This window comes from Lepus europaeus, chromosome 3 (genome assembly GCF_033115175.1).
Source record: "Lepus europaeus isolate LE1 chromosome 3, mLepTim1.pri, whole genome shotgun sequence".
NCBI lineage: Eukaryota > Metazoa > Chordata > Mammalia > Lagomorpha > Leporidae > Lepus > Lepus europaeus.
The window spans coordinates 136641793-136661481 of record NC_084829.1 but is presented as its reverse complement, the minus strand read 5'-3'; the positions used below and the strand labels follow the sequence as shown (position 1 = coordinate 136661481).

General features: G+C 44.2%; 1 protein-coding gene across 3 annotated transcripts; it reads left to right on the top strand.

Moving 5' to 3' along the window:
* The first annotated feature begins 900 nt into the window (after window positions 1-900).
* MTFR2 (mitochondrial fission regulator 2) lies at window positions 901-15859 on the top strand. 3 transcript variants are annotated; one of them, XM_062187736.1, is made up of 8 exons: window positions 901-978; window positions 2575-2691; window positions 5926-6030; window positions 6474-6586; window positions 8657-8892; window positions 10740-11070; window positions 12537-12711; window positions 15323-15859. In XM_062187736.1, exons 2-8 carry the CDS (start codon window positions 2629-2631, stop codon window positions 15479-15481), a joined length of 1182 nt encoding a protein of 393 aa, XP_062043720.1. In that variant the 5' UTR covers window positions 901-978; window positions 2575-2628; the 3' UTR covers window positions 15482-15859. The 3 variants fall into 3 exon arrangements, with proteins under 3 accessions (XP_062043720.1, XP_062043719.1, XP_062043721.1); XM_062187735.1 differs by lacking the exon at window positions 901-978 and adding an exon at window positions 985-1256; XM_062187737.1 differs by lacking the exon at window positions 901-978 and adding an exon at window positions 985-1256 and having other exon boundaries at window positions 12537-12716; window positions 15323-15463.
* Window positions 15860-19689: the final 3830 nt, after the last annotated feature.

Here is a 19689-nt window from a genome sequence, read left to right as displayed (position 1 = left end):
CACTGGTGCAGGTTTCCTGCTAGGAATGGCCCCACACTGCGGAGAAAATTACTGAAAGTATGAAGTTGAACAGGAGTCAGAAAATGAAGCAAACCAATCGGGGTGTGGCATGCCAAGCGCTGTCTTAATGGTAAGGCCAAATGCATGCCCGTACTGCTTTTTTGGCGTGCGTAGGATAATCCTTAGTTCTAGTAGTCCAACACTCGTTGAATGAATAAATGAGGTTGATCACAGAGAAGTCAGTCTACCTTTTATTTTGTGGGTCGGTAGAAGGCATTAAATTGGCATGGTACGCCAATGCAGCTCTTGGCTGAAATACAGGAATATGAAATTGTGTCTTATGAAACTATTAACCAGTCAGAACTGAAAATTAGACTGTCCGGCCCACATGTAGCAGCCTGGGTAACCAGGACGCAGGGAATGAATCCTGACAACCGCAAAGCTGCAAAGCTCTCCAGGGCACCGCTTAGCTTCCGCTAGTCCTACCGGCGTTTAGAAGATGTGCGCTGAACGACCGAAAAATAAATCGCGACCTGCCGTGGCAGTGAAGTTTGGGAGCGCGGGGTCACTTCGGGTCGGATGTACGGGACGATACAGTGCGTGCAGAGCTGTGTGCGGCGCGAACTCGGAACGGCGGGCCCGGCTCTCCACGATGAGGCCTGGGAGCGCTCGCAGCGAACCGCCGCATCCTGCGCGGGAGCCGGCGTCCCTACCCCCGCATACTGTCCCGCCCACCAGCCACCTCTTGGCTTCTATTGGCTGCTTTGTGGAAAACCCGCCCTCTTGAGGGAAAGGAGAAACTCATTAGCCTTCTGAGGCCTGTCCGAGTGCCGCGACTAGGCTGACGTTGTCCAATGGCCAATCAGAAGCAGCGATCCTATGCCTGTCCAATGAGATCGGGCATGGGTTACGGCCCGCGGAGTTTGATTTTCCTCCAGGAACGCGGAAGTACGCGGCCATCCTGGGAGCCTGCGGCAGGTTAGCAGGTCGGGAGGGGACGTCCTTCCTCTCGCAAAGCGATCCCGGTTGAGGCGGGCGCTGTGGGACCGAGTCGCCAGTGGGCCACCTACTCTCCGCGGAGGCCACCTTACTCCCTGTGCCCTGCAGGCCGAGGCTCGCAGGCGGACGCCGGTCGACATCCGAGCGCTTCTGGAGGGAGCCGCGCGTCGTGCTGGGGTCTCGATTCTGAGTCGGACTTCTACCACGCCGCTCTGCTAGACCTTCCCCAGCCTTCGGGAGGCTCGGCTCCGGGGAAGGTGAGCAGTGCTGCCCCGCGGGGCTTGGAGACCCCTCCCCCGCCCCAAGGTGTGGCCAGAGCGAGTGACCCGGCTGGGCTTAGGTCGCAGCCCGTTACTAGCTGGTGACAGTCACATCCCTTAACTGGGGGTCGTGCATCTTATCTTTAAAATGAGCGAGCAGGGGTGCGCGGTACTCCGATGCGATTAAAAAAAAAAATGTTGGCAAAGCCTTTTTTTTTTTTTTTTTTTTTTGAGATTTTGTTTACTTATTTGAGAGGCAGACTCACAGAGAGGGCAAAGCTTTGAGTGAGACCCTTTGCTGCTCTCAGGGGTCGTCTGAACTGAGCCTTCTCCTGAGTCTCCGCCCAAGCGAGCTTCGCTGTTGCAAACTTGAAGCCTCCCTTGCTAGGTGTCCATTCTGTTGTTGATTATTATCTGTTAACTAGACCTATTTATTGTCTCAAATGCCCTATGAAATTTTAATGTAACAATAGGTCGGTTGACTTTTTTTTTTTTTTTTTTAAGATTTTATTGGGCCGGTGCCGTGGCTCACTTGGTTAATCCTCCGGCTGCGACGCCGGCATCCCATATATGGGCGCCGGGTTCTACTCCCGGCTGCTCCTCTTCCAGTTCCGCTCTCTGCTGTGGCCCGGGAAGGCAGTGGAGGATGGCCCAAGTGCTTGGGCCCTTGCACCCTCTTGGGAGACCAGGTGGAAGCACTTGGCTCTTGGCTTTGGATCGGCGCAGCGCTGGCCTTAGCAGCCATTTGGGGGCTGAACCAACAGAAGAAAAGACCTTTCTCTGTCTCCCTCTCGCACTGTCTATAACTCTACCTGTCAAATAAAAAAAAAAAGATTTTATTTATTTATTTGAGAGGCAGAGTTACAGAGAGAAAGGTCTTGCATCCGCTGGTTCACTTTCCAAATGGCTGCAACGATCAGAGCTGTGCTGATCCGAAGCTAGGAGCCAGGTGCTTCTCCTGGTCTCCCACACGGGTGCAGGGGCCCAAGGACTTGGATCATCTTCTACTGCTTTCCCAGGCCATAGCAGAGAGCCGGTTTGGAAGAGGAGCAGCTGGGACTCGAACTGGTACCCATATGGGGTGCTAGCACTACAGGTGGAGGATTAACCTGCACCACAGTGCAGGTCTTGACCTTTTCTTTATAATAATATTCCCCTCTTCCCTTGTCTCCCCTCCATTCTCTTTGGCTACCTTCAGTATACAGGTAGTGGTGTGATGTGGTGTGTCATGAAAGGGTTCTTCCAGCTTATTTAGTATGAACTTATGTGGCAATTACTTGTCAAGAGTAATGTATTCTAAAATTTTTTCCCGAAGGCACCAAGACACTGATAATGTTTCCATGAATTTGCCTCACTGTTCACGCCATCCATGTCTCTCATATTGCGCGTCTTAAGAGAGATGCTGGAATATTTTGGTGTTCCCATAGACCAGGTAAATGTCTTTTCATGGTTTTGAATGAATCTGCTGTTCTTGAGTCTCATCTTGAAAATGATTTATGTGTAAACATTTAAGACAAAGTTGTTATTTCTCTTTAGATGAGGACAAAGGGGAGTTTACAATAGTATGGCTTTGATAGTTCGAGTTAAAAAGGGAGGTAAGATTCTTAAGAACCTATTTCCCTGATTGGTTAAATGTCAACAGGAGATACAAAGGAAGGAAAATGGAGACGTGGTGTTGGAAGTGGTGGTGCTGGAGATTCAGAGGTTGAGGGTTTCGTGTGGCCACATACTGCAGAGTGTAACATGTTAGAGGACATTGCAGAGTGCCTGTGAGGACCCCGGGGAAGTCAGCATGGATTTGTAGTTTTTTCTTTAAAGATTTATTTATCTAAGAGGCAGAGTTACAGAGAGGGAGAGACAGAGAGAGAGAAAAAGGTCTTCCATCCACTGGATCACTCCCCAGATGGCCGCAACAGCCACAGCTGTGGTGATCTCAAGCCAGGAGCCAGGAGCCTGGAGCTGCTTCCGGGTCTCCCATGCGGCTGCAGGGGTCCAAGGTCATGGACCATCTTCTGCTGCTTTCCCAGGCCATAGCAGACAGCTGGATCAGAAGTGGAGCAGCCGGGACTGGAACTGGTGCCCATATGGGATGCCAGCACTGCAGGCCATGGCTTTACCTGCTAGACCGCAGTACTGGCCCCCTGTAGTTTTTCTAAAGAGCTTTATTTTTTTAATTGTGTTTTCCTTTAACTAAGTTTGATTGTGTTTTCCTTTAGCTGAAAGTAGTTGGGTTAGTTTATTCATCCACAAGATGGTAACACATAATACCAAAACAATGAACTGTTTTTGAATGGCAATGAGCATATCAATGAAATACTTAACCAGAAAGTCCATGTGAGCTAGCAAAACTGGTAAATCAAAAAGAAGTGGCTGGGCCAGGAACAGAGGAAAGGAGATGAAATTTTAAGAATGATGAAGATGGTCAGTGGCAATGAATGAGTTTTTCAACATCAAAGTGGCAGAGCAAGATATGAAAGTACCACATAGGTGCCCAAGAGTTGGGAGACACTCTGTACAGTGCATAGCCCTTACTGTAGTGATGCCTATAGGCCTGTGTTTCTTAGCAGAGGGACACATATGAATGGTCTGTAAAACCCATTAAATATAAATGCTCAGGTCTCCAAAGATTCTAGTGTTAATTGATCTAGAATCTATCAACACTTGACTATACTATCCAATATGGCAGCTTCTGGCCTCATAACCACTTTTTAAGTACTTCAGATGTCTGAATTGCAATCTGCTATAGTTACAAATATACAAAGGGTTAAATATTGAGTGCATGTTAAAATAATATATATTTATATCAAGCTAAATAAAATATAGTAAGAAACTTTTACCTTTCTCTTTTAAAATGTGATGACTTCAAAATTTAATTTACATATGACATATGTTATATACTAATATCTGATGTGATATTAGTATTCTGATGGTTAACTACTGCCCTGAAGGGTTCAAACAAAAATATAATCCAGTCTCTGTCCTCAGAATTCACTATAGGAGGGCAGAAATAGCTTCCGAAGAAATACAGTCACATGTAGTTGTGTGTCTGACTATGTGGTACTTATCAGATTAGTTTACAACTTAGTAGAGCTTAAGCAGCTGATAAGAATGGAAATAGAGGAGTGTGAATTGGATAGTGAACTAAGCCAGCACGGACACTACAGTTAGATTAGGGCTCACTATGCATATGGGAAAATGCATGGGAGTTACGATGATACTGGCTCCACTGGCTCCTTTTTGAGATAGTGAGGAAAAGAGCTTAACCTAAGAACATGTGTTCTTGTTAATGACAAGTAAGAAATTAAGTTGGATAGATAGGGCCAAGTAGCAGAGAACCTCAAAGGGTAATTTCAGAACAGATGTGGAATGCATGGAATAGATATATTATGGCCACAATGGTTGGGGCTGGGCCAGGCCAAAGTCAGAAGCTAGGAGCTTCTTCCAGGTCTCACGTGGGTACAAGGGCTCAGTTCTTTGGGCTATCTTCTGCTTTCCCAGACCCATTAGCAGGAAGCTGGATCGGAGGTGGAGCAGCCAGGGATTGAATTGGTGCTAATGTGGGATGCCAGTGTCACAGTGTACCACGTGCCAACCCCCACATTTCACTTTCAATACGTTTTTAAGAACTGGCTTCCAGCAGATAATATTCCCCTGTATATAAATAATTTTTTTGGTTGCCTAGGATTCTATTTATCCCTCTTATTCATTTCTTCTTTAAATGAGATTATGTAAGTTTTCTCTGTATTACCTCATTGCTAGATAATTTGAATTGTCAGTTTTTGATAGGGCTAAAACATGGGATTTTTAGTTGCGGGGGGTTGATTTTCCTGGGGGGGGGGGGAGTTTCCCAAGCTGTTTAGCTATTATCAGAGATAGAACAAAACAAGTTGTGTGCTATCATGAAAGATCTTTTTGGAATTTTATATGTTCATTCCAATTCTTTTTAAAAATTTTCTTTTGAATACTTATTTTATTTATTTGAAACAGTTTCAGAGAGAGAGGTCTTCCATCCACTGGTTCACTCTCCAGATGGCTACAACAGCCAGGGCCAGGCCAAAGCCAGGAGCCAGGAGCCAGGAGCCAGGAGCCAGGAGCCTCTCCCAGGTCTCCAGTGTGGGTGTCAGGGGCTCAAACACTTGGGCCATCTTCCACTGCTTTTTTTTTTTTTTAAGATTTACTTTATTTATTTGAAAGGTAGAGCCACAGAGAAGAAGGAGAGATAGAAAGAGATCTTCCATCTGCTGGTTCACACCCCAAATGGCTGCAACAGCTGAGGCTGGGCCAGGCTGAAGCCAGTAGCTTCATCTGGGTCTCCCTTGTGGGTGCAGACGTAGGCCATCTTCCACTTCTTTCCCAGGTGCATTAGCAGGGAGCTGTTTGGAAGTGGAGCAGCGAGGACCCGAACTGGTGTCCATATGGGATGCCAGTATGGTAGGCGGTGGCTTTACCTGCTATGCCGCCATGCCAGCCCCTATCTATACCCCTCTTTTTTTTTTTTTTTTTTTCAAGACAAATGTTAATAAAATTTAATTATTCGAGGAAGATATTTTATACCATTCTGTGTTTTCTTTTTAAAAATAAATGTTGCTGCATCGTTTACATTTTTTTTGAGATGTATAAGCATGCATATTCAGTACATTTTAAATAGTGCTTTATGTTTAAATAGATTTCAGTGATTTGGAAAAATAAAGATTATGGATCAGCTCGGAGTATTGTTCGTATTATTGGGAAAATGCTTCCTTTAGAACCTTGTCAAAGACCTAATTTTGAGGTAAGTCAATGGACGTGCATTGATTAAGCACTCTGTATAATACAATCCTTCATACTCCTGCGGATATGGGATAGAATAATCTAGAAGAAATGTTTCCTGCAAGCCAAAACCCTTTACCTCTGGAAATAAGTCACTGCACGTGTGTTTTATAGCTTTAGTTTCTTTAATAACTGCATTCAGAGATGGGCAGGTGTGAGTAACACCTCAGGAGTTGATTGTGTGTTTTATTATTGAGGAGAGTAGCCGGGGAGAGAATATTGCTATATGCTCGGACTGCAGAATAACATTTTGCCGGATACTCTGGCTAATGGGTGCGTTTTCTACTCAATATCCTTTTCCCTCTTCCCTCCTTTGCACTGTGACCTTATTTAATGCATGAGCATGTATCTTCTCTTGACTCCTTGCAGAGCTCTGACTTATTTATTTATTTTTTTTTACTTTAGTTGATCCCGCTCTTGAACTCTGTAGACCCTGATAATGGTGGATCTAGGGTTCCATCTTTGGCTGATATTTTGTGTGTGGCAAATGATGAAGAAGCCAGTTGTCTCAGATTTCGGTAATTTTAAGTGCTTATCTTGGGACGTGGGGTATAGCCTATAACCTGGATTCTTGCATGTGTTGAAGTTGATTTATATTCCTTGAGTCTTCTTGTTCTGTCCACCTCTGTGTGTCCTAATAATATCTTCCTAATAAGGATGCCTGGTTATTTCTCCTTTTTTGTTTTTTAAGATTTATTTATTTATTTGAGAGGTAGAGTTACAGAGAGAGAGAGGGAGAGACAGAGAGAAAGGTCTTCCATCTGCTGGTTCACTCCCCAAGTAGCTACATGGCAAGAACTGTGCCAATCCAAAGCCAGGAGCCAGGAGCTTCCTCCAGGACTTCCATGCGGGTGCAGGGGCCAAGCTCTTGGGCCATATTTCACTGCTTTCCCAGGCCATAGCACAGAGCTGGATGGGAGGGGAAGCAGCTGGGACATGAACTGGTGCCCTTATGGGATGCCGGTGCCTCAGGTGGAGGCTTAGCCCACTATGCTACAGTGCTGGCCCCTGTTCCTGAGTTTTGTAAAACTGTTTTTTCTTAAGGCACATTTACCAGTCCTAGGAAGAAGCAATTAGCAAAGGGATATTAAAATCTTTATGTTAATTCTGTTTTCTATACTAGCTACAGATTTATTTTATATATTTAGTCAAATCTCATGTAGAACTTACTGTGCACTTGGCAGTGATGTTAAATATATAGTTGGTGCTTTGGCTATATGAGTTTCACAGATGTGGATTCAACCAATAACAGATTGAAAATATTCTGGAAAAAAAAGATTCCAATGAGTTCCAAAAAGCAAGATTTGAATTTGCTATACTTCATGTATTATGCTGATTCCCCACATAACAAGTGATGTGTTGGCATTGTATTAGGAATTGTAACTAATCTAGAGATGATTTGAAGTATATAGGAAGATGAGTGGAGGTTATATGTGTTCAGTGAAAGAATCAGTCAGATTGAAAAATCAAAGTGAAAGTGTATTTAGCTAGTCAAATTGAGGATTTAACTCAACCTGTCAGTTGCCTGAGTTGGCTCTTCCAATAACTTGAGTGTGGTTACAGGTTTTATACTTTTCTCACAAAGAGGGTATATGCATTGTTCAAATAAGACAAAGTTATGTGTAGTTATCAATCACATTGAAAATGGCAGAATATCTCATTAAAAATGGAAGAACACCTGGAAATAGTTCACAGATGTGATCACTGATTAAGGAGGTGCATTACATACCCACTCTCTATGGTTTGATCTCTATAGGTCATTAATCACTCTTCCCACCCACTTTCCCTAAGAGGGAAAGCTCCCTTTTTTGAAGATTGATTTATTGATGAAGAGACTGTAGCTATTTCTTTGGTTGGGGTTAGCATGTGTTGGGAGGTCGTGCTTCGGGGCGTCTTCTCAGCATGTCTCAGGCCTCTGGTCTGCAATCACAACCCCTCTTAGCTCACACATGCGGTATAGACTATCTTATGTGAGGAACTTGAGCATCTGTGGATTTAGTTTCTCTGGGGGAGGGGGGGTGTCCCAGAACAAATTTCCCACGAATTCTGAGAGACAACTATTGTGAAACTTTGGATATGTTACACTTAGGGAATACTGACTTACGTGTTAATTTATTCAGATACAGGCTATAAGCACAGTGAGAACCTGTTATTCACATATCCTGGCTAAACTTGTTATGTATAGTTTATCAATTTTCCAAATGATAGAAGATCATAAACTTACTCTTAACATAATTCTGGATATAAGGCCCTTCATACCTTATGTAGAATTTTTAAAGAATTTATACTGTGTTAAAAAGTAGAGAAATTATAGGATAATTATTTTTGTTTTGCAATCTAAAAGCAAGGCCCCCTTATTCCTTTAATGTCCTTCTAGTAGAGGGTATGTTCAGTTCCTTATATTGAGAACACACAGCTAAATAAGATATGTTTGTCTTCAGTGAATCTCGAGTTACTCATAGGGAAAGAAAGTTACTCTGATTTTGCAGTATTTTGCTTTTCATGAAAAATTTTTTTTCCTTGTTTGATTGAAAACTTCCTTCTTACCTTCCCTCCTTCTCGCCCCATTTCTTCCTTCCATCCCACAGAAGTAGCATATGGAAACATGGAGGAGAGGAGAAAATTGAATTTACCCGTCCTGTGCAACTAGTCGGGGATCCATCGTCGCCTACTCGACGAGAAAACAAACCAGTGAAAAATGATCTGTCTGTAAGTGAAGCTGCAGTAAAAAAAATAGCTGCCCTCGAAGAGGAACTTACTTTTCTTCGCTCTCAGATTGCTGCGCTTGTGGAAATGCAGGAACTGAGAAACAGCACAAATCCCGGTAAGTCACACACTGGAATTTTTGTTTCGTAGGTGATACTCACCTAGTTTTTAAATCAGTACAATTCTTATTAATTAATTAAGTTTATTTGAAAGGCAGAGTTACAGAGAGAGAGAGGGAGAGACAGTGAGAGAGATCTTCCATCCAGCAGTTCATTCCCCAAATGGCTGCAATGGCCAGAGCTGGACCAGACCAAAGCCAGGAGTCAGGAGCTTCATCTAGGTCTCCCATGGGCCTTCAGAGGCCCAAGCACTTGGACCATTATTTGCTGCTTTCCCAGGCATGTCAGCAGGGAGTTGGATGGGAAGTGGAGCAGCCAGGACTGGAAATAGTCCCCATATGAGATGCCAGTGTCACAGGTGGCGACTTAACTCATTGTGCTACCACACTGGCTCCGAATATATACAATTATAGTATCTGGTGTTTATGGCTTTTGGTTTAAAGAAGAGCTAGTTATATTGTGAAGATTGTTTTTGTGTAAAAGGTCCCTTGTTTTCTAAACCAAATTTTCCAGTTCATCACCCAAGTGTTGGAGATGAAAGAATCCATTGGTTGGAAAAGAGGCATATAGGTTTGAGGCCTCATATATTTGTAGTTCTAGTTACTGCTGCTACCCTTCCACTGCATTCAGGTCAACAATGTTTTCCAGATGATCCTTTTCTAAATTTTTAGAAATGCAACTTGCTACTTGTTTAAACACACACACATACATACAAACAGTACATACATAAGAGTATACTTCAAAAAGTTCGTGGAAAGTGGAATTAAAAGATGTTACTTTTTGCTTTAAAAAATTTTGAAATCCATGCATATGTGCAGGTGAGTATGTGTGAAATTTAAAGCAACATAGATACTGAGTGAGTGCTTTTAACAATAGATTTAGCCAGCGCCGAGGCTCACTAGGCTAATCCTCCGCCTGCGGCTATATTTACACATAGCTCCTTACATCCAAATCTATTGTGTTTTTTTTTTTTTAATTTTTATTTATTTTTATTTTTTGACAGGCAGAATTAGACAGTGAGAGAGAGAGACAGAGAGAAAGGTCTTCCTTTTTCCGTTGGTTCACCCTCCAAGTGGCCACTACGACCGATGCGTTGCAGCCAGTGCACTGCGCTGATCCAAAGCCAGGAGCCAGGTGCTTCCTCCTGGTCTCCCATGCGGGTGCAGGGCCCAAGGACCTGGGCCATCCTCCACTGCACTCTCGGGCCACAGCAGAGAGCTGGACTGGAAGGGGAGCAACTGGGACAGAATCCGGCGCCCCAACTAAGACTAGAACCCGGGGTGCCGGCGCCACAGGCGGAGGATTAGCCTAGTGAGCCGCTGCGCCAGCCTATTTATTTATTCTAAAGTCGGAGTTATACAGAGAGAGGAGAGGCAGAGAGAGAGGGAGGGAGGGAGGGAGGGAGGGGGAGGGAGGGAGGTTTTCCATCCATGGTCTCTCCTTAATTGGCTGCAATGGCCGGAGCTGCTCCTATATGAAGCCAGGAGGCAGGAGCTTCCTCCGAGTCTCCCACGTGGGTGCAGGGCCCAAGGACCTGGGCCATCTTCCACTGTTTTCCCAGGCTGTAGGAGAGAGCAGGATCGGAACTGGAGCAGCCGAGTCTCGAACCGGTGCCCATATGGGATGCTGGCACTGCAGGCCAGGGCACTGACCTGCTGTGCCACAGCACCAGCCCCTGACTTGATTCTTAAAGAATCTGCCAAGCAATTAGGACTTATTTTGCTTGCTGTCTAGCATAGCACAATTGTGGTAGGAGTACTGAAATTGTTTCTGTTTTAGTCCTAATTAATGTTATATATTATTTTAGGGATAATTTTTGACTCTTTTAAACAATCTTCGTTTGTAGGTTCCTTTGACATGAATGACAGGCCCAGTAGGTTAGGACAGGCACCACCATCAGGAGCTGCTCAGCTGCACGTGGAACCAGCTCAGTTTCCGGGTTTGATGCTCTCTTCCCCTCCTCCACCACCGCCGCTTCCCCCTCGGTTTTCTCCTCTCCAGCCTTCGTGTTTTCCTCCCATCCAGCCAGAATCAGATAATATTTGTGACTCGGGAAATCCAGGTGCTAGTAAGACCAATTATGGTCATCATTCAAAGAGCCAGAGAATGAAAGGTGTTCCAGACATGCTGGATGTTCTCAAGGATATGAACAAGGTCAAGCTTCGGGCTATTGAACGGTATGTTCTTGCAGTTTTGAGAAATGAACTGAAATTTTACCCCTTGGTTTTTAAAAAATTGTGTTCATGAAAAACACCACACAATTATGTCTTTCTCCTCCCCAGACAGAGATAATCACTTTCAGTTCTTGATTTTCTTTCTAGTGTCTTATCTCTTTATTTTTGAAACAAACTTTTGCTATTTCTCAGTATTTTAATTATATTTGCTTTCCACCATAGAAGGTTAGGAATGCAGTAGTTCCTCTTATTGATGGTCCTGTTTTCTTTTCTTTTTAGTTTTTTTTTTAAAGATTTTATTTATTTATTTGAGAGGTAGAGTTACAGACAGTGAGAGGGAGAGACAGAGAGGAAGGTCTTCCTTCTGTTGGTTCACTCCCCAGATGGCTGCAACAACTGGAGCTGCGTCGATCCGAAGCCAGGAGCTAGGTGCTTCTTCCTGGTCTCCCATGTGGGTGCAGGGGCCCAAGCACTTGGGACCATCTCCCACTGCTTTCCCAGGACACAGCTGAGAGCTGGATCGGAAGAGGGGCAGCCAGGACCAAAACTAGCACCCATATGGGATGCTGGTGCTGCAGGTGGAGGATTAACCTACTGCACCACGGCGCCGGCCCCGATGGTTCTGCTTTCTGTGGTTTCAGTAACTCAAAAGCAACTGTGATCTCACAGTATCAAATGGAAAATTGCAGAAGCAAGCAGTTCATACATTTTAAATTGCAGGCCTTTCTGAGTCTCATGAAGAAATAGTAGGCATTCAATGGCAGTTGAATGAATGCATGACTATATGAGTGAACAATTAGCCTATTGGTTTTCTTTTCATGAAACTAGTCCTTTTTAAAATTCTTGGGGGCTAGCAATGTGTCACAGTAGGTTAAGCTGCTGCCTGCGATGCTGGAATCCCATTTGGGTGCCAGTTCAAGTTCGGCTGCTCCTCTTCCAAGCCAGCTCCGCTAGTGTGCCTGGGAAAGCAGCAAACGATGGCCCAAATACTTGGGCTACTGCCACCTGTGCAGGGGACCTGGATTGAGTTCTAGGCTCCTAGCATCAACCTGGCCCAGCCCTGGTAGTTGTGGCCATTTGGGAACTAAACCAGCAGATGGAAGATACTTCTCTATACCTTCTTCTCTTGCTGTTAACTCAGCCTTTCAAATAAATAAATCTTAAAAAATAATAATAATAATAAAAATTCTTACATATTTCTTCAGATTTCCCTACCTAGAAAATTAAAAAATGAAAAGTAAAGGTTTTCAGCACAGTGACATTAGATAGCCCTAACTCACATGTTTTTGTGACTTTCTGAATCTTAATTCATGTGCCCTGAAGATTCCTTATTTCATGGCAACATTCTCTTGAAAAGTAATGAGATTAACTAATTATATTATAAGATATTGTTCTTGTATTTCTCTTGTGTTTGTCAGTAAGGATCTAAAATTACATCAAAATTTCAATTTATTCAATTTTAAAATTAGGTCACCCGGCGGTAGACCCATTCACAAGAGGAAAAGACAGACTTCACAGTGGGACCCAGTGTCTTTAATATCACAAGCACTTAAGCAAAAATTTGCATTCCAAGAAGATGATTCCTTTGAGAAAGAAAATAGATCTTGGGAGTCGTCGCCATTTTCTAGTCCAGAAACTTCAAGGGTGAGGTATAATAATGTAAAATTAATGCTTAAGTTCTTTTCAAGTGGACTGTTCACTATAGAGTTTTGCATTCAAGTTTTCTTGAAGTTATTATGCAGAATGTGTTAGACGATTATGTTGCTGTTTCTGTTAATTTTATATCTTCGTTTTTGCTTTTCACCTGTTGTGAAGACTTCTGAAATAAAATACTCGATTGATTTACACAATAATCATGCGAGGGCACGTGTGGTGCGGAGGGCTGAGCTGCTGCTCGGGATGGCCGCATTCCATGCTGGAGGGCTGCTCATCCAGCCCTCTGCTAATGTGCCTGGGAAAGCGGTGAAAGATTTGCCCGCGTGCTTGGGTCCCTGTCACCCATGTGGGAGACCAGATGGAGTTTCTGGCACCAGCCCCCGACTGTTGTGGGCATTTGGGAGGTGAACCAGAGGATGGAAGATCTCTCTCTGTTTCTCCCTCTTTCTTTCAAATAAATAAATCTTAGAAAAGAAAAGAAATATACTCATGTTCAAGTTTATAAGTTTATCACGGGACTGGCACTGTGGCATAGTGAGTAAAATCTGCTGCCTGCAGTGCCAGCTTACCATATGGATGCTGGTTCGAATCCTGCTGCTCCACTTCCGATCCAGCTCTCTGCTATGGCCTGGGAAAGCAGTAGAAGATGGCCCAAGCCCTTGGGCCCCTGTACCTGTGTGGGAGACTCGGAGAAGCTCCTGGCTTCAGATCAGCTCAGCTCCAGCCATTGCAGTCATTTGGGGAGTGAACCAGCAGATGGAAGACTTCTCTCTTCCTCTCTCTCTCTGCCTCTGCCTCTCTGTAACTCTGCCTTTCCAATAAATAAATAGATGTTAAAAAAAAAACCACAAACAAAAAACAAAAACCTCTACGTGTTTAAAAAAATGGATTTTGTCACAGACAGGTGCTAATTAAAGGTGACTGTCTTCAGTACTAACTGGGTGACTGAAACTTTGAGAGAACCAGCAAATAACTCTACCTAGTTTTAACCATATTGAATCTAAGCATATCAAATGTGAACACTGTAGTCTTTTTCCCACATGAAAAGACATCATATTAGTTAATGGAAAGGCATGTTAAACTCTGCTTTTTAATCTTAATTTTTTAAAAAATTTATCATTTATTTGAAAGAGTTACACAGAGAGAGGAGAGGCAGAGAGAGAGAGAGGTCTTCCATCTGATGGTTTACTCCCCAATTGGCCGCAACGGCCGGAGCTGCACCAATCTGAAGCCAGGAGCCAGGAGCTTCTTCTGGGTCTCTGATACAGGTGCAGGGGTCCAAGGACTTGGGCCATCTTCTACTGTTTACCCAGGCCATAGCATGAGCTGGATCGGAAGTGGAGCAGCCAGGTCTTGAACCGGCATACATATGGGTTGCTGGCGCTTCAGGCCAGGGCGTTAACCCACTGCTCCACAGCACCGGCCCCTTTAATTTTTATTTATTTATTTGAAAGAGAGACGGAGGAAGATCTTTGGTCCACTGCTTCACTCCCCAGACACCTGCAACAGCCAGGGCTGGGCTAGGCTGAAGCCAGGAGCCTGGAACTCAGTCTCATGTTGGTGGCAGGGACCGAGGTACTTGAGCCATCAGCTGCTGCCTCCCAGGGTGTGCAGTAGCAGGAAGCCAGAATTAACGGAGCTGGACTGGGACCAGGACGTGGGTATCCCACAGAGCATCTTAGTTGCTGTGCCAATACTCACCCCAGCTCTGCTTTTAAAATAGGAAATAAGATCATAGTAATTGTTAATGATATTTATTGGATGTTTAAAAGGACACACTTTATTTCAAGTAGGTCATCCTTAAGATTACTCCTTTTGTTGAAATCTCATTTCTTGAAATTGAGAAATAATTCTGATTTCGGGTGGTTTTCACATATTATAATTTTGTTGCAGTAATAAGAATAAGCCTTGGGGGTTGGATGGGATGGGTATTTGGTGTAGCATTTGGGGCCCCTGCATCCCATAATGGAGTACTTGGGTTCGAGTTCTGATGAAGCAGTCAGAATTGGAAACACAATTCTAGCTTCCCATTGATGCACAGCGTGGGAGACAGCGGTGATGGCTCCAGTGGTTGGGTTGCTGCCATTCACCTGAGAGAAGCCTAACAGTGCCCATAATCCCACATCTAAGGGGGAGAGCAGAGACTAGAATTTAGTTCATTAAAATTATGGGATGTTCGAAGATCATTAGGTATCCAGGAAATTAACATAAGTGAAACACACTATTTCCCAGTGATAGTGCATCACTGAATTCCAACAATTATTTGGTGGTCAGGTGCTGTGTGTTCATTATCTTTTAGCTCTTTGTTTCCATCTAACTATGAGCATTTTAGAATATTTTTGTATATATTTTACAGCGTCAACTTTCAGGCTGGACACATAGGGACTCAAAATTGTAGAGAACTTCCAGGCCATGTGGCTGGCTGACTGGCTTTTTTGTGTCCTTAAATTTGAGCATGTGTCTGATGTCTCACCAATGCTCAAATCACTGTTTTTTTGTTGAACGAATTCTGTCCAAAGTGTTGTCTGTTACTTACCGCGACATTTTTTTTTTTTTTGCCCTGGAATAAATTGTGTGTTAAACATTTGCTTTATTTCAGTTTGGACATAACACTTCACAGTCAGGAGGGCAGGAGGAAGAACTGATACACACACACGCTGTTGACCAAGGGACCGACGGCAGGAGCTGTGTCCGCACTCAGAAGGAAAGATTGTGGCAATGTGCCAGCACGCCTTCCGCCACATTGCTAAAGATCTGAAGGAAGTCAAGTGGAGTCTGTGCAGCGGGCTGTCACACTGCTGAGGTCTGAGGAGCCTCGTCTCCAGCTGCCCAAGTTCCAGCAGTGAGCAAGCTGTCGGTGATAGTTAGGGGTATGGACTTCTTCCGTGTATGTTAATCTTGCTGAATGCTGAATATGTCCTTTTAATAATTTTCCCAATTTTAAGAGCCTTTGGATATTTTAAAAGTTGGTAATGATCTGGTTTGCTTGGTTTCCAGCAAATTGGAGATTTTCAGAGAAGATAAAATTATAATTCTTTTGTTAAGATATTCCTAGTTTCAATCATATAGGTTAAGTTTTCTAAAACTTCTTTGAGAGATGATAAAGAAGTTATTTTAAAAGCAGATTTTGATTGTTAAATACTGAGAGTAGAGATTCTAAAATTTAAAGTATTTAAAGAATCTTGACAAGTATTGCTGTATAAAAATGTATCATTATATTCTGTTCCTTTGTCAGTAGAGTGAGAATAAATGCACTCTTTGAACTTGATTGTGTTTGGAGCCATTCAAATCATGTTTTCCCACTACTTCATAACTTTGGAACTTTTCTTGGACGATAGAAACAAAACACGTAAATATGCACAAGTGTTCTGTCTCTTGGCCTACAAACTACTGTGATGTGGAATTCCGTCTGTGCTCAGCTGGGAGCTTAGGTAACCACCTGAATGGACTCAGTACCCATCCATTGTACTTGGCCCTGCACTGTCAGGTTGCCCAGGGTTTTCTTGTTTCTGTGGCAGAGGGGCGGCTGCCTCACCCACCTCCATTTCATTTTCTCACTGGCCACCTCCTGGTTAGGAGTGGCCGTGCGGCCATCATCTTAGGACCACAAAGAGTAGGCTTTCGTTCTGATGTGGCTGAGCTGATGAACCAATGCCACCAAGGCCTCTCCAGACTTCTCATATAAGAGAAATTCAGAAAAATATGCATTGTGGGTTTTCTGAGACTTGCAGCCCAAATCATCAGTAATGATACAGCAAGTAGTGTAGTTTTTTTTTTTTTTTTTTAAGATTTATTTTATTTATTTGAAAGACAGAGATACAGGGAGAGGTAGAGACAGAGAGAGAGGTCTTCCATCCACTGGTTCATTCCCAAAATGGCCACCGTGGCTAGAGCTGAGCAGATCTGAAGCCAAACGCCAGGAGCTTCTTCCAGGTCTTCCCATGCAGGTGCAGGGGCCCAAGCACTTAGTCCATTTTCTACTCTTTCCCAAGCCATAGCAGAGCCAGATTGGAAGAGAAGCAGCTGGGACTCGAACCGGCGCCCATATGGGATGCTGGCACTGCAGGCCACTGTGCCACAGCGCCAGGCCCTATAGTGTAGTTTTGATGCTTGCCTGTTATTCCTTTTGAGGTGGATTTTCTATTTTTTCTTTTCCTGCTTGATTGTTCTTTCCCCTCATGTGTATTTCCCTCACCCTGCCTTTTTCTCTTTTTGTTCCTTCCAAATAACTGCTTTTCATCCTTCAAAATGAGTTGATATTTTCTAGTTTCCTTGTTCAGAAATGTCCCAGCAACCAGCAGAAATCTTTGGAAGTTATGGGTTGAAGACCCCTATTGAAAATGCTCAGGCTTGGGGCCGGTGCTGTGTTGCAGTGGGTTAACGCCCTGGCCTGAAGCGCCGGCATCCCATATTGGCGCCGGCTGCTCCTCTTCTGATCCAGCTCTCTGCTGTGGCCTGGGAAAGCAGTAGAAGATGGCCCAAGTCCTTGGGCCCCTGCACCTGCATCAGAGACCCAGAAGAAGCTCCTGGCTCCTGGCTTTGGATCGGCGCAGCTCCGGCTGTTGCGGCCAATTGGGGAGTGAACCATCGGATGGAAGACCTCTCTCTCTCTCTCTGCCTCTCTTCTCTCTGTGTAACTCTGACTTTCAAATAAAATAGCTCTTTAAAAAAAAAAAAGAAAATGATCAGACTTGGAAGTGTTTTCAGTTTTTTGCTGTTGTAGAAATATTTGTACACACGTTATAAGATGTCTTCGGGAGGGGACCCAAGTGTAAGCACAAAATTAAATTATGTTTTATATAAATTTATTTATTAATTGTGCTTAAAGATTTACTTATTTGAAAGGCAGATATATATAGAGAGAAACACAACAGAAACAAAGAAGTCTTCCATTCCCTGGTTCACTCCCCAAATGGCTGCAACAGCTGGAGCTGGGCTGATCTGAAGCCAGGAGCCAGGAGCCTGGAGCTGCTTCTTGGCTCCCATGTGGGTGGAGGGGTCCAAGCACTTGAGCCATCCTCCACTGCTTTCCCAGGCACATTAGCAGGGTGCTGGATCAGAAGTGGAACAGCTGGGACTTGAACCAGTGCCCATATGGGATGCCAGCACTGCAGGTGGTGGCTTTAACCACTATGCCACAGCACTGACCCCTTTATGTAGAACTTACACACATAAACCAAAGGTAATTTTAGATAATATATTTTTTTTTTTTGACAGGCAGAGTGGACAGTGAGAGAGAGAGAGAGAAAGGTCTTCCTTTTGCCGTTGGTTCACCCTCCAATGGCCACCGCGGTTGGCGCACTGCGGCCGGCGCACCGCGCTGATCCAATGGCAGGAGCCAGGTGCTTCTCCTGGTCTCCCATGGGGTGCAGGGCCCAAGCACTTGGGCCATCTTCCACTGCACTCCCTGGCCACAGCAGAGAGCTGGCCTGGAAGAGGGGCAACCGGGACAGGATCGGTGCCCCGACCGGGACTAGAACCCGGTGTGCCGGCGCCGCAAGGCGGAGGATTAGCCTAGTGAGCCGCGGCGCCGGCTAATTTTAGATAATATTTTTAATTACTTTGTAGGTGAAAACAGTTTCATGGTGTGAGCTTTCCCACTTTGGCATCACATGGTGCTCAGAAAGTTTAGGATTCTGGAACATTCTGAGTTAGGTTATCTGATGAGGAATGTTCAACATGTACCAGCCTCTGCTCAGTGAATCATTCTTCTCGACAAACCTCGAGTTGAAATTTTGGAAGACTTTAGTGTTTTACTTTAGGAGGAATTTTCTGCTTTCCCAAAGCACATTTCAATACCAGTGACACTTGAGACTCTTCTGTGTCCAGAAGTGTTCTGGAAGATGTGACCATATTCCCTAAAGTCCCTCCTTGAGTGGCCTAAGCTTGGGCTCCCAGGAACAACTGTTTACTATAGAGGCCCCAGGGTTGGAGACTATTTTGTCTTTGATCATGAGCCTGTATATAAGTTACCTAATACCTGAATCTTATTTATAAAATTCATACTTGATCACTTTTTTATTCACAGTACTATGAATGCTGAAATGGTTTCTCTTGCAAGTTACAGAAAAGCTAGTTTTGGGGCCAGCGATGTGGCTCAGCAGGTTAAACTACCGCCTGCAACACTGGTATCCCATATGAATGCTGCTTCATGTCCCAACTGCTCCACTTCTGATGCAGCTCCCTGCAAATGTGCCTGGGAAAGCAGCAGATCATGCCCCAAATGCTTGGGCCCCTGCGCCCACGTGAGAGACCCTCATGGAGTTCAAGGCTCTTGGGTTCTGCCTGGCCTAGCCCTGGCCGTTACAACCATTTGGAGAGTGAACCAGGTAATGGAAGGTATGTCTGTCTGTCTGTCTCTTTCTCTCTCTCCTTTTTCTCTCCATTCTCTCTCCCCTGCCTATCAAATAAAGAAAAGAAATCTAAAAAACAACAACAGAGATGTTAGCTTCTTTCCCAGGCTCTACAACATTGATTCTCTCCTTTGCCCTAGAAAAGACCCTTGTCCCTTTTCTTTGGCTGCCTTAAACTAGGTTGCTCTCTTCTTTCCCAAGTGGCTGTTAATCCCTGTAACTAAGATGCTTGAGTGAGGACATTTGACAAAGCATTCCGCTGTTTTCCATCCGGAAGTTTTTAAAGAAAGGGTTATAATGTGGACTGCAGAAAGTGAAGGCTGTTCAGAATTTAACTTGAGATATGCAGACCATAGACAGGGGAGACACAACTTTCCTGATTCAGAATCTGGAGGGAACCCCAGATTGAAAATAGTGGTGGCATGGTTGCTAGGAGGGCATAGCCAAAGACCCTACTTTTATAATGAGGATCTGTATAATTGTAATGATGAAATTTAAATAAAAACTCTGTCTTAGTGCACTAGACTAACAAGGCATGGTAAACTGGGCGACTTATAAACAGCAGAAGGTTATTTCTGACAGTCCTAGAGGCTGGGAAGTCTGAGGTCAAGGT

Excerpts from the sequence above, each read along its gene's own strand:
- MTFR2 (XM_062187736.1), top strand. The coding sequence starts at position 2,629 with ATGTCTCTCATATTGCGCGTCTTAAGAGAGATGCTGGAATATTTTGGT. Across the intron at positions 2,692-5,925 it reads TTGGTGTTCCCATAGACCAG|ATTTCAGTGATTTGGAAAAA; the intron begins GTAAATGTCTTT and ends ATGTTTAAATAG. Across the intron at positions 8,893-10,739 it reads GAGAAACAGCACAAATCCCG|GTTCCTTTGACATGAATGAC; the intron begins GTAAGTCACACA and ends CTTCGTTTGTAG.